Source organism: Python bivittatus, unplaced genomic scaffold, assembly GCF_059951505.1.
Source record: "Python bivittatus isolate LINGU-HERP-01145 unplaced genomic scaffold, Pbiv_v1 ctg000980_np1212, whole genome shotgun sequence".
Classification (NCBI taxonomy): Eukaryota; Metazoa; Chordata; class Lepidosauria; order Squamata; family Pythonidae; genus Python; species Python bivittatus.
In genome coordinates this window covers 60,105,189-60,117,964 of record NW_028277125.1, presented here as the reverse complement: position 1 = coordinate 60,117,964, position 12,776 = coordinate 60,105,189, and the positions used below count along the sequence as shown (strand labels likewise).

Sequence of the window (12,776 nt, the reverse complement as noted above, 5' to 3'; positions counted from 1 at the left end):
TCCCAATTTGTTAAGGCAGATACCTATGTCCGAAACACCTTTTTTCCCATTGCAATTGATGTGGGAATCGTGTAGATTAAAAATGGCATCCACGGTTCTTCATTTCATGTTCCCATGGGAACAAAATGTCATTCCTCTTCTTTCCTAGAATGAAATAGAATCACATACCAAAACACTGCCAGGGAAACCAGCAGCCGGAACTTGAAACCACAACTGACTTTCTCACCTGTAGTGTATAGCGGGCAGATGGGAGTGAGAATTGGAACAAAGAAGTTAGACTTGTGGAAGAAATGGATACAACATGTTCCAAATGTAGTTTGTCAAAAGTTACTCACCTTCTGTCATACCCAGCACATAGCTGTTTCTTTTCATTGTTCTTTGCTGGTCTTAGTCTCAGGTAACTAACCTGTGTCATGCTCCATTTTAATTCAATTACCTCCGAAATTAAATCCTAAGGATTAATCCTAAGGAGTCTCATGAGACCTTTTTTTTTTAATGTATTATGCTTTTTACTGATATGGGAAGAGAACCATAGGCGTAACTGGCACTAATGAGTGTATATTATTCTATTGTTTAAAACTAGAAAATGACAGATGGAGAGATCTCAGCAGGAAATATCCCCTTCAGGTCGAACAGCCAAGTGCCAACATTTGGGACTGCTTGCCTGACAAAAGTGACGAAAGCTCCTTATGGCAGAGAGAGCCAGCTAACACATGCTCAGTGACCAACTTGATCAAGGATCTCAGCCTTAGTGACCGCAATTGCAATCCTTCAGCACCTCCCAGCAAACGCCAGTGCCGATCACTCTCTTTTTCTGATGAGATGTCTAGTTGCCGGGCTTCATGGAGGCCTATAGGATCAAAGGTCTGGACTCCTGTAGAAAAGAGACGGTGCTATAGTGGGGGAAGTGTGCAGCGCTACTCCAATGGATTCACAACCATGCAGAGAAGTTCAAGCTTTAGCCTTCCTTCCAGGTCAAGCACTCTTTCCTCATCATATGACCAGATGGGATTTAACAACAGATTTGGGTGTCAGCCATGTCAAGGAATGCGAAAGTCAGCCACATACGGACAGACAAGTGATATTTGGGGTAATGATCACAGCTCTTCCGAGAGTGGCAGGATTGATATCCAACGATCACTCTCTTGTTCCCATGATCAAATTTCCTTTTCGGAATATTGTCTGCCCTCAGCAAACAGCACACCTGCCTCAACACCAGAGCTGACAAGGCGCTCCAATGGACTTTCTCGAAGTCGGTCTCAACCATGTGTCCTTAATGACAAGAAAGTTGGAATTAAACGAAGACGACCTGAAGAGGTAAAGGAACAAAGACCTTCACTGGACCTTGTCAAGATGACACAGGTAAGAGTTGATTACCTCACACTGGGAATAGCATGGTCAGGCCAGACATTTACAAAGCAACTGAGGGGTTTGTTTATATATAAAAGTCTACACTGTTTTGACACTGTTGTGCGGTAAAACTCAGAAAACTGAATAGTTTCTTTACCTGGTTAAATTCCATATCTTCTGTTTGTGCATGGGTCAGAATTCATGGTTGTTGTAATTAATATTTCCTCTAACAGCCCTGAGTTTGAAGACTATTTTCGTCTTTATTCTGAAAAGTTCTGTTTCAAAAAATTATATTTTGAAAACTTAATTCCATTTATAATCTAACATTCCAATAAATTTAGCATTTATTACAGTTCGGCATTATTGAAACTGAGTTGTTTTCCTTTAGGAAGAAAGGTATTGGCAATATTTTTTAACCTTACATTGTTATATAAAACTGCTGAAGAGGTGCTTATATACTGAAGAGGTGAGTATATACTGTGGAAAGTGGAGGAAACCTCAAAGGCTGTGTTCACCTAATTTCTGTTTGAATTCTCCAAACTAGGGAGTTCACTGTCTAATGAGCTTTGACTTCAGAGTCATAATTTCTGTAATTTTCCATTTAATTGTTGCTCTTCTCTTCTGTGGCAGTACTTTCCGATTCACTCAGGAATCCAAAGAGTTGAACAGATAAGAGATCTGAACTGTCAGAGGATGTGACACCCATACATTTTTTTAACTTTCAGTACATATTTGCAAAAAAGTAGTTCTACAACGTGTACACTGCGTAATTGAGCTGTAGAAACTCTTAAAGAACAGCATGCCGAATCAGTTTCATTCTCTTATCTAGTGACTAGTGTTATGATTCAGCAGTTCTGTTGTCATTAATGTTACAGGCTTATGCTGCTTAATAAAATATTGGTACCTTTGTATAATCCAGAGATAAATCAGGCTTGAAAAGTAGCTTCCCACCAGCAGTGCATTAATTTTGCTTTTGTATCATAATTCCAGTTTTGCTGCCATGACATGTCTGTGCCCTGGCCTCCATAGCTGTAAGACTGCAAACATTGGCTGTAGGCATGTAAAACAGCTGTTGTATCTCCAGGAGGCTTTAGCCTTTCTTAGACTATATGCTGCCTTGAATTGTATCTAATGTTGGTATTTCTTCTGAATAAAATATACTGCACTAAATGTTCCTACGGTTTTATTAAGAGCTGATTTCTTTAACAAGTGCTCCTTTAGTTTTTTAATTTCCATAACCTGATTAAAATGACTCTTGACTGTATGAACTTCTTTTCTCCCCTCCTTTTTGTGATGCATTTTATATATCCTTGGCTGATTGAATAAGTTGATTTGCTTTTGTGTAAATCTTTTCTTCCCTAGTGAAGTTTGGTAAATAAAAAGGGTAAGGAAATAACATGCTTGGGTGACTTCAGGGGTAAATAATACATTAAACCGCTTTGGAATTTGCTGTTTGAAAATGTGTGAAATATAATATTCCAAGCTACTTTTATTAGCCAATAAACTGAATAAGTAGTTTAAAAAAAAAAAGCTTATTATGCTTTATGAGTCCCAAGTTGAAATTCTACAACTTGGACCTCTGAAGAGCTTTTTACTCTCTTGTAGAAACTATTCAGAATATACAGTTCTTTGTGTCTATATCCTGGTATATCTGGGTATTCAAGGAAGAATCCCAGGAAGAGATGCAAGTAGGAGCTAGAAAAGGGATCTCTAAATGAAACAAATCTTTGTATTGCTTAAGTTTTTTTTTTTTTTTTTTAACCAGCAGGACTTTAGGTATATCTTGCGTACATTCAGTAGAGCATGGGGGACTTTCAGTTGTTTTATTGGGATAAGAAGATTAAGTGGAACTGTATTGAAAAGGTGTGCCTTTCGAAATTGCTCTGGGATAGGAAAACGTATGACAAAACCCATGTATTACCAAGAAAACATAAAGGAAGGAAAGTGATAAACTTGAATTGCTATTATATTTACCTCCATGGAGATTGCTGGAACCATAAGGTAAATATTAGGGTATAGATCTAATCTGCCAATTGAACTTAGGTCCCAATGAAATCAGTGAGATAACTTAAACATAGATTGAGTGGTGGTGGTGTCAAATGAAGAACAAAGTTCAAAAAACACACTCTTGTTCCAATCCCAATTATTTAAGCCACTCAGAATCATCAGTGATTTAAATGACTTTCTCAAGTATCAGTGTAGGTTTCCATGTGTCACCTTAAAGAAAACAGCAAGTCTACCTTACTCTTTATATATTGCATCATGAGCCTTAATAATACTTTATAGTTCAGCAGTTATGAGTCAGTTCATGCACTTTAGTCATGTGTTTACAGTATTTCTCTCTCTCTCTTTCTCTCTCTCAGTTAATTAAAATATAGTCGATGTCCAGACACGTTTAAACCCTATTCCTACCAGTTAATTGCTCTGATTAACATTTTCACTTGATTCGCTAGAGAACTACATGAGATTTTGATTGAGCAAACAACTTATATGGAAAGATACAGCCATCCTTTTATACTCACATTGTTCTGATCAAATGCAGAGCCCCCTGCAGATGCATTTAATTTAAAATAATGGCAATAAACAATTCATGTTTCTCTCATATCTTGCCCACTTCAAAAAATTGAATGGGACAAGATCAAATTTTATCATACAAGATAGAAATACTTCCAAGTAATGGACCATCTGTAGTTTAAAGTTGGATATGCAGAGTATAATGAATAGTTGCATTTATTTACTCTTAAAGATTGGATCATAGCTTGTGGATCCTTCTTAACTAAAGACTCCTCTTACATACCAGTTATCTCTGTGATGATAGACATATTTTCCCAGGCTTGGCTGATTCGCTAGCCATAGTTCTTCCTGATTAAATAACAATTTAATCTTAATTTTTATTCATGCCTAATGTAGTTCCGGCTTAAACTGTTACAGTGACTCAGTGTAGGATACTTTAATTGATGCAGAATGTTAAATTGTTGTCTCCAGTTTGCCATGAACTAGAGGTTTCATTCTGTAAGCGCAGTTTATTTCTACTGTATATGTAAATGTTGTCTTCGACTAGTAGAAAATCATGTGTATGTTTTAAATCACAATCACATTAAGCTTATTGCTCTCTGAATTTATTCAGGATCAAACACCCTGTACCAAAAGTTGATTTGAAATAAAATTTGATAATATAATACAAGCTTTCTTGTAATTATAGAAATGTAGTTCAGTTTTAATAAATCTAAACTAAGCGCAGCTTGTTATATAAATCTAGTTATTCTCCAAATTAATTTTGTGTTCCTCAGTAATTATAGTGTCCTGGACATTAAAATCTAAAATACTTTTAATACTGGCCTATGACCGTAATAAAGATTTGATTTGATTGCTAAAATACTTTTCTAATATTTCTACTTTATCCTGAAAATTGGTAAGGTTAGGAGAACAATCCTGTGTGCCATTGAGTATATAAAATAGCTATATGGGGAAAGTAGCATTTTCACACTTTAAGTGAATTTTCTGTTGAGGGTGCCCCCAAACATTGATGGGGTACTATATCTGACAGTGGTGCAAAGCAACACAATATGTTCTGCTGTACAGCAAGATTCCTACTGTGCAAAACAATACATGATCTCGTCTACCACATCTTTGGAGTTAACAATTTCTCTTGTGTGGGTCCTTGTGTGATCTCACCATCTGGATGGAAGAACTAAATAAATTAGTCCCAAATGGCAAATCAGAGACCTAAAAAGCCCAGCTTGATAGAATACTACAAGAAGGCATTCAGGCAAAGCAAGCTTCCATGTAATTGTAATTGTGATCAGCCTTTTTCATCATATGCTGGTTTTAATGAATGCAAGAAAAGGAAAGGAAAGAAAACAACACACACACACACACATCAAAAACATGGTCATATTCTCCTAATTTATTAGTTAGTTAGATGCCATCAGTTGAATTCAAATTAACAAATGCTTGCCAGCTGTTTTGGTGTTGTTTTGTGCAAAATTCTGTGTCTTAAATCTACCTTACAAGAGATCAGAAAGCATTTCCTTCAGAGATGAGCTGTAGCCAATTAGAATTATTTTTAAAAAAAACTGAAAAAGGGGTGGCCAGAACTAGTTGTGGCTAGGATTTAAATGGATTAGGGCAAAAGGATCTGGAAATAGTTTTTGATCTTCTCACACAAATGCTAAATCTAAATAATTTCCAACATTTGTTAGAAGTATTGTATCCTGAAAAATAAGAAAGCTTTAATTATACTTTAAACACTGAATAGCCTCAAACAAGTCACAGTTTCTCACATTCAGTCCTTCTTGCCTTGATGATAATGATTGTTTTAGGCCTAACAAATGTATAGAGACAGGAAATGTAGTTGATGTGCATGCACTGATATATAATATAGATATGCTTTTAAAAAGGGAGATAGAAGTATCAGAAGTTATTAATCCTGACTATTAGGTTAGGACATTTTCACAATTGATTGCTGGACGACTGGAGAGTTTCCAGTGCAGGTAGTCCTGGGGTTACAACCACTCATTCAGCAACTGTTCAGAGTTATGACAGCACTGAACAAAGGGGACTTACAGCCTGCCCTCAAAGTTGTGGCTGTCACAGCGTCCCTGCGGTCACATGATCGTGATTCGGGCGCTTGGCAACTGGCTTGCACTTACAGTGGTTGCAGTGTCCCAAAGTCAGTGGGGAAGCTGGCAAGTCACTCTGGGAAGTCGCTGCTTTTTCTCCTGAGGAGCTCATCCCACAGCACCTACCCATGCATCACACCACAGCACCCACCCCCTACACACCCACATTCCATAGCACTCGCCCACTCGCCAGCCTGCTTGCCAGCTGCCTAAGGAAAGGCTTGTTGTGACTGGGACTTGCAACCCCTTTGACTTTCCTTGTGGGAAGGTGGCAGGAAGTTGCAGTCACATGAAGTCTTCGCTTAACAACCTGTGATCCTCACTTCACCATGGCAATGGGGACTGCTGGGATTGCTAACGCTAAATGATGTAGTCACATGACATCACACTTTATGGCCACATTGCTTAGCGATGGAAATTCCGGTCCCAATTACCACTGTTAAGCAAGGAATACCTGTATTTTTAGGTTAATACATACTTCAGACTGCTGGATCTGTCCGCTGCATCTGTCCATCGTTAGAAATACTAGAAGACTATTGAGTTAAGTTTTCTTATCTTTTTTTTAAAAAAAAAATAGCATTCACCCAAAATGTAATCCAAAACACAGAACTGGTTTTAAAGGTTAGGTATTTTTACCCTGTCGAGTTTTTTTTTTTTTTTTACTGCCCAGACACTAATAGAAGTTCCTATTATGAAGAACTGTATTATTATGCAAGGACATTAGATACATATTGATGTAGTGAAAGTTCATACAACAGTGAACTGGGATATTTGTATGTATTCTGGTAGAGCACAAGGAAATCATTTGTAGTGACTGGCAAAAAAAGAACTTTGCCTAAGGCGCTGGAGTAATTCAGGAGACTAGGGTCCCTGTTCTCAATCTTTCCTTAGTTTTCTCTGTGTGACCAAGGCAAGTTGTTCAGTTTTTTTCTGCTCCTCAAAGGGTTTTTGTAAGCCATATTCTATTGCTGTTTATAAAGATCACAAAGATTCCTAGAAAGTAGGCTTTGTAGAAAAGAGTAGAGGCAAAAAAAAAAAAAAAAATTAAAACCAACACTGCTTTTTTTCCCCCAAGGAGCCAGCAGAGAACACAGGAGGCGGTACCCTCCTCCCACCCAGGCAGCAATTCTGTGGTCATGCTTCAAGGTCAAAAAGGGAATCTCCCATCCTTAACTTATTCACAATCAGTTTTTTGCCAGTTAATTGGCAAGGTATTTTATTTATTTACTTACTAGATTTATAATGCCGCCCAACTCAAACAGTGTGACTCTGGGCAGTGTACAACAAACTAAAAAAAATAAAACACACACGCTAACACATATAACATTAAAACATATATGATATGTGAGCATAAGATACAGAATATACTGTCACTTTCATTTGATAACTCGCTGTGGTCAGTATAATGAAAACCTGGCTCCTCTCATGAAAACTGCCCATTCTTTAACTCTCGTACCCCTTTTGTATATGCTGTTAACCGTGGAAGTATGGCTGGTAGCTATGTGCAAGAATGCTTTCTTAGTACAGTAGTAGCAGTGTGTGGGGAACGTCTTCCTGTAAAGAGCTTAAGTTCTCTTTATCTGTATTCTGCTGACAGTTGAGGAACTTTCTTTGTAAATAAGCATTCTATAGATGAATTTGATTTGCTATTATCTTTTTTTTTTTAATTACTGTCGTAACTATGGTAATGGGCTTTAATAAATGCTTTTTTGCCAAATAGTTTGTAAGCTGGTTTGAACAACTCCTTGCAAAACAGACTGTTTCATTTAAAAATCACCAATTCCTGTGTCTGTCATACTATAAAGTTTTTCTATTACTGCAGTATATACTTATACTATTTTCTACAAAATAATAATTAAAAAAATCCTCTATAATTACATACCACTAACATATTTTCATGTGTACAGAGTTTTCCTGCCATTGAAGAATTGGGCTGAAGAGTGCAAATGTTAACCATTCTGAAACATGTTTGATTATAGCCTTGATAAGCCTGGAATCAGCATTACTGCTTATTTGCTCATCACCTAAAATTCATATATTTGAGGTGAATAAAAAAAAAAGCAAAAGAGTTATTGATCAAAGATCCCTTTTGTTCCTCTGCACCTTTCAGTTGTTGTGCTTTTACCGGCTAGTTATCAGCACCATTAGTTCTTGAATTTATTTTTCATAAGACTATGAACCCTTACAAGTTCTGCAGTTTTTATCTCAAATTAATAGAGTTTATCTTTAGAAATTTGGGAATATGTGGTTTGCAAGAAAGGAAAAATATTGAGAACTGAATGGTGTTGGTGTAAATTAAAATCAGTTAGATTTCCTTTCCTTTTTATCTCATGCCTTTAAGTTCGTTTATTTATTATTTATTTATATATCAAATTTGTCACCACTCATCTCATTAAAAAACGACTCTGGGAAGTTTACGAAGAGGATAAAATCAATTAAAGTTACAATATAAAATAATCCTAAATAAATAGAAAATACATATAATCCAAGAGTAGATGTTAAAATTGGTGGTAACTCTGGGAGTATCATCAAAGTATCAGCCACCCCCAGGAGTGATGGTTTACCACATTTTTGTAAGTAGTATTTAACTGCACAATGTTGCTTACCTCAAAAGGGAATAGTACGATGAATATGAATTCCTATAGAAGATATGTTTTATTACATAAATATCAAATGCAGCACACTTAAGAATTGAAGCATCATACTAAACTTAATAAATACTTTAAGATTCACTGGAAGAGATGTGGTACTCTAACACTAGCCCTTATTCCTAGGATATTGCACAGTATTATACTCATTTAAATTTGTGGTATATGTGTATACCTAAAAGAGATAATTTGAATATAACAACTAGCTAATTGGAGCAGTACAATTATCTACCAAATTATCATGGAGTAAAGGTGATATCTGCTCAATATTCCATAAATAATTTACTGTCCTAATTCTCTTGTGGTTTGTGGGTATCAAATATGCTGAATAAATCTATCTGAGTCCAGTAGTGTAATGAGAAATATACAGTCTAGGCTGAAATGGAATTGCCATGTTGCCTATTATACTTCCCCCCACTGGGGTTTCGGAAAGAAAGTTAAATGTGATTGTTTGTAACCACTTACTTACAGTGCCTTCGGAAAGTATTCAGACCCCCTTCACTTTTCAGTTTTGTTATGTTGCAGCCTGATACTACAATCATTCAAATTCATTTTTTCTTCTCATTAATCTACACTCAGTACCCCATAATTACAAAGTGAAGACAAAATTTTAGAAATGTTTGTAAATGTATGAAAAAGTAAAAACTGAAATATCACATGTCCTTAAGTATTCAGACCCTTTACTCAGTACTTTGTTGAAGCACCTTTGGCAGCAGTTACAGCCTCGAATCTTTTTTGGTATGATGCGACAAGCTTTGCACACCTGGATTGGGGGATTTTCTGCCATTATTCTTTGCAAATCCTCTCAAGCTCAATAGGTTGGATGGGGACCGTCGGTGGACAGCCATTGTCAGGTCTCTCCAGAGATGTTCAATAGGGTTCAAGTCAGGGCTCTGACTGGGCCACTCTAGGGCATTCACAGAATTGTCCCTAAGCTATTCCTGTGTTGTCTTGGTTGCATGCTTAGGATCGTTGTCATGTTGGAAGGTGAACCTTCAGCCCAGTCTGAGGTCCTGAGCGCTGTGGAACAGGTTTTCATTGAGGAGATCTCTGTCCTTTGCTCCATTCAGCTTTCCCTCAACCCTGACCAGTCTCCCAGTCCCTGCTGCTGAAAAACACCCCCACAGCATGATGCTGCCACCACCATGCTTCACTGTTGGGGTGGTACTGGGCAGGTGATGAGCGGTGCCTGGTTTCCTCCAGACATAACGTTTAGAATTGAGGCCAACAGTTCGATCTTGGTTTCATCAGACCAGAGAATCTTGTTCCTCAGAGTCTGAGTGTCCTTCAGGTGCTTTTTTGCAAACTCCAAGTGGGCTTTCATGTGTTTTACACTGAGGAGAGGCTTCCGTCTAGCCACTCTGCCAGAAAGCCCAGATCGGTGGAGGGCTGCAGTAATGGTTGTCCTTCTGGAACTTTGTCCCATCTCCACACAGGATCTCTGGAGCTCAGTCAGAGTGACCATCGGGTTCTTGGTCACCTCTCTTACTATGGCTCTTCTCCCCCAATTGCTCAGTTTGGCTGGGCAACCAGCTCTTGGAAGAGTCCTGGTTGTGCCAAACGTCTTCCATTTGAGAATTATGGAGGCCACTGTGCTCTTGGGAACCTTCAGTGTAGCAGAACTTTTTTTGTAGCCTTCCCCAGATCTGTGCCTTGCACTAATCCATTCTCTGAGCTCTGCAGGCAGTTCCTTTGACCTCATGGCTTTTGCTCTGATACAGTATGCATTGTCAGCTGTGAGGCCTTCTATAGAGAGGTGTGTGCCTTTCCAAATCAGGTCCAATCAATTTAATTTACCACAGGTGGACTCCAATCAAGGTGTAGAAACAGCTCAGCAACTATCAAGAGGCACCTGAGCTAAATTTCAACTGTTGTTGCAAAGGGTCTGAATACTTATGCCAATATGATATTTCAGTTTTTTCTTTTTCATACATTTACAGACATTTCTAAAATTCTGTTTTGACTTTGTCATTGTCGGGTACTGAGTGTAGATTAATGAGAAAAAAAATGAATTTGAACTATTGTAGTATCAGGCTGGAACATAACAAAATTGAAAAAAGTGAAGGGGGTCTGAATACTTTCTGAATGCACTGTATAACACATCTGCACACCCCAGTATTCACATTCTCTCTTCATAATTACTAATATTGATCTTGCATGTGCATAGTAGAGTTGACTTGGAAACTGGTTTGTGCAAGATAGAATCTGCTTGGGTGCCAAAGCAGAGATCTCGTGTTTCCACTTTCAGAGCGGCTAGTTGCAATTCTGCCAGATTTCTTGCGATTGTGGTGGTAGATGGAGGGGTGGGGGGCTCCATTTGAAATTTCACTTGGATCTTGGTTCCTGTGGGAATTTGGATGAGCCGTTAGGCATGGTTATATATACAGTCTCTTTAAAGAGAGAAAAAAACCCCTATCCTGTGAGTGCCAAACATTATACAACTGGCCCTTAATGCTGTCACTTCTTTGAAAGGTATTTTGTTAGTGACTTTAGGGTGATTTGTGCAAATATCTACAGCTTCTGTAGGGACAGCCTGTCCTCCTGCCCCCTACAGAGCAGTAGAAAAGAAGGCTGCTGCATCCTTTGAACGCTGAAAAGCTTTCAGTTTAAAAATATATGTGTGAGAAACATTGTACTCAGGCAAGTTTAGGTATTCAAAACCCCCAGCGCATATAACACTTCACTTTAGCATTTGAGGAACAGTAAGCGGGGTTTTGTGTTTGTTTCTCTTTGTCCATGCAGCAGCAGAACAGCTGCTCATAGAGCTTCCTTTCCCTCCTTTTCGTTTTTTAGTGTTGTTTTAATCCCAGACATCAATCAAACCACAACTCTAAAAAGGAGCACAGAAGCACAATTTGTTCTAGTGTTGCCCTTGACATACTTCTCTTTGATTGGGGAAGTAGGAAGATAGAATTGTAGAGTAATGCAATAGAATTACATTAACTTCTCGCCATAGTAGGATGAAGGAAGGTAGTGAATGGTATTGCTGAGTCTTTGAAGGGAACTGTTAAGTATCTACAGTAAATGACTTAATTTAGCTGTCTACACAATTTTAATAGCCTATGCTAAAATCATAAAATCATTTTCAATTCAAGTTCAGTGCATGGGTGCCATGTTCCATGATCCTTGTTGATCCAGTAGGGTGTGCTGAACTCTCATAGGGAGCAGGTAAGTCATGGCAGGGTTGTCAGATCTCTGAGAAAGGTCAGAGCTATAACGAGCAAAGCAGATGGGGCACAAGGGTTACGTTATTATGGTAAATGTAAAAGGAAAGGAAGTGCAGAATCTGGTTCACAAACAAAGAAGTCTTTGTTTGTTGAACCATGGGCTAAGCCAGAAAGAAACCACATTCTTACTTTGCATTATCTGTGGAACTAGCCACAGAGACAATAACTTCCAAGCCACTATTATCAACTGCTGTGACCTGGGGAAGTAGAGGGTTTTCTTCCCTGCTGTATGGTATGGAGGTTCAGTACTATACTGTCAGGCCTAGCCCAAGGAACTCCAAGAGACCATGTAAATTCAGTCCAGCTATGTTTATTAGCTACAACCTCTAGCAAGAATCTTCCCAGACTGAAACCCCAGCTCCCAAGTAATGCCAGTCTCATCCTCTTGTATCTCCCACGTTCCTCCGGAGATGTAAGAAAATGTTTTTCTCCCTGAGCCTGGCCTTCATAATTCCATTCCATCACATATACAGAACTATGGTATTCTGTTACAGCACTAATTTTCTGCCCCCCCTCCAAAAAATATACTGCCTTTGTTACAGTTTAGGCATCTGATCAATTTTTTTTTCCAGTTGCCATTGCATTTGAGATTGATGATGGAACCATTACAGTTATTGGTTCAGTTCTATAAATGTTTTAGTTTGATGTGTTTTATATTGTGTTTTATATGTATTTTATATGGTAGCCTTTTATTATATACTCTAAATAGGCAATAAGTATGCATTTAAAATAAATAATTGCAATAGGCAATAAGTATGCATTTAAAATAAATAATTGCATGGAACGTCCATATATGATCCACATTGCTTCTTAATGGCTTCCCTGATGGTAACATAATTAAGGTGGTGGCCAGAGATCTGTAGCCAGTTTGTTCAACTCCTACTATCTAAAATGTATGATAGTTACTGTCAACATGAAGAGTAAATCCT

At 38.0% G+C, this 12,776-nt stretch overlaps 1 protein-coding gene across 4 annotated transcripts in view; it reads left to right on the top strand.

The window, feature by feature from the left end:
- FAM53B (family with sequence similarity 53 member B) overlaps window positions 1-12,776 on the top strand; it is a 131,428-nt gene that overhangs the window by 62,671 nt on the left and 55,981 nt on the right. For all 4 annotated transcript variants that reach the window (XM_088131879.1, XM_088131875.1, XM_088131876.1 and 1 more), the window contains exon 5: window positions 584-1,362. In XM_088131879.1, coding sequence (XP_087988005.1) covers window positions 584-1,362 — 779 coding nt within the window. The remainder of the gene's footprint in view (window positions 1-583; window positions 1,363-12,776) is intronic.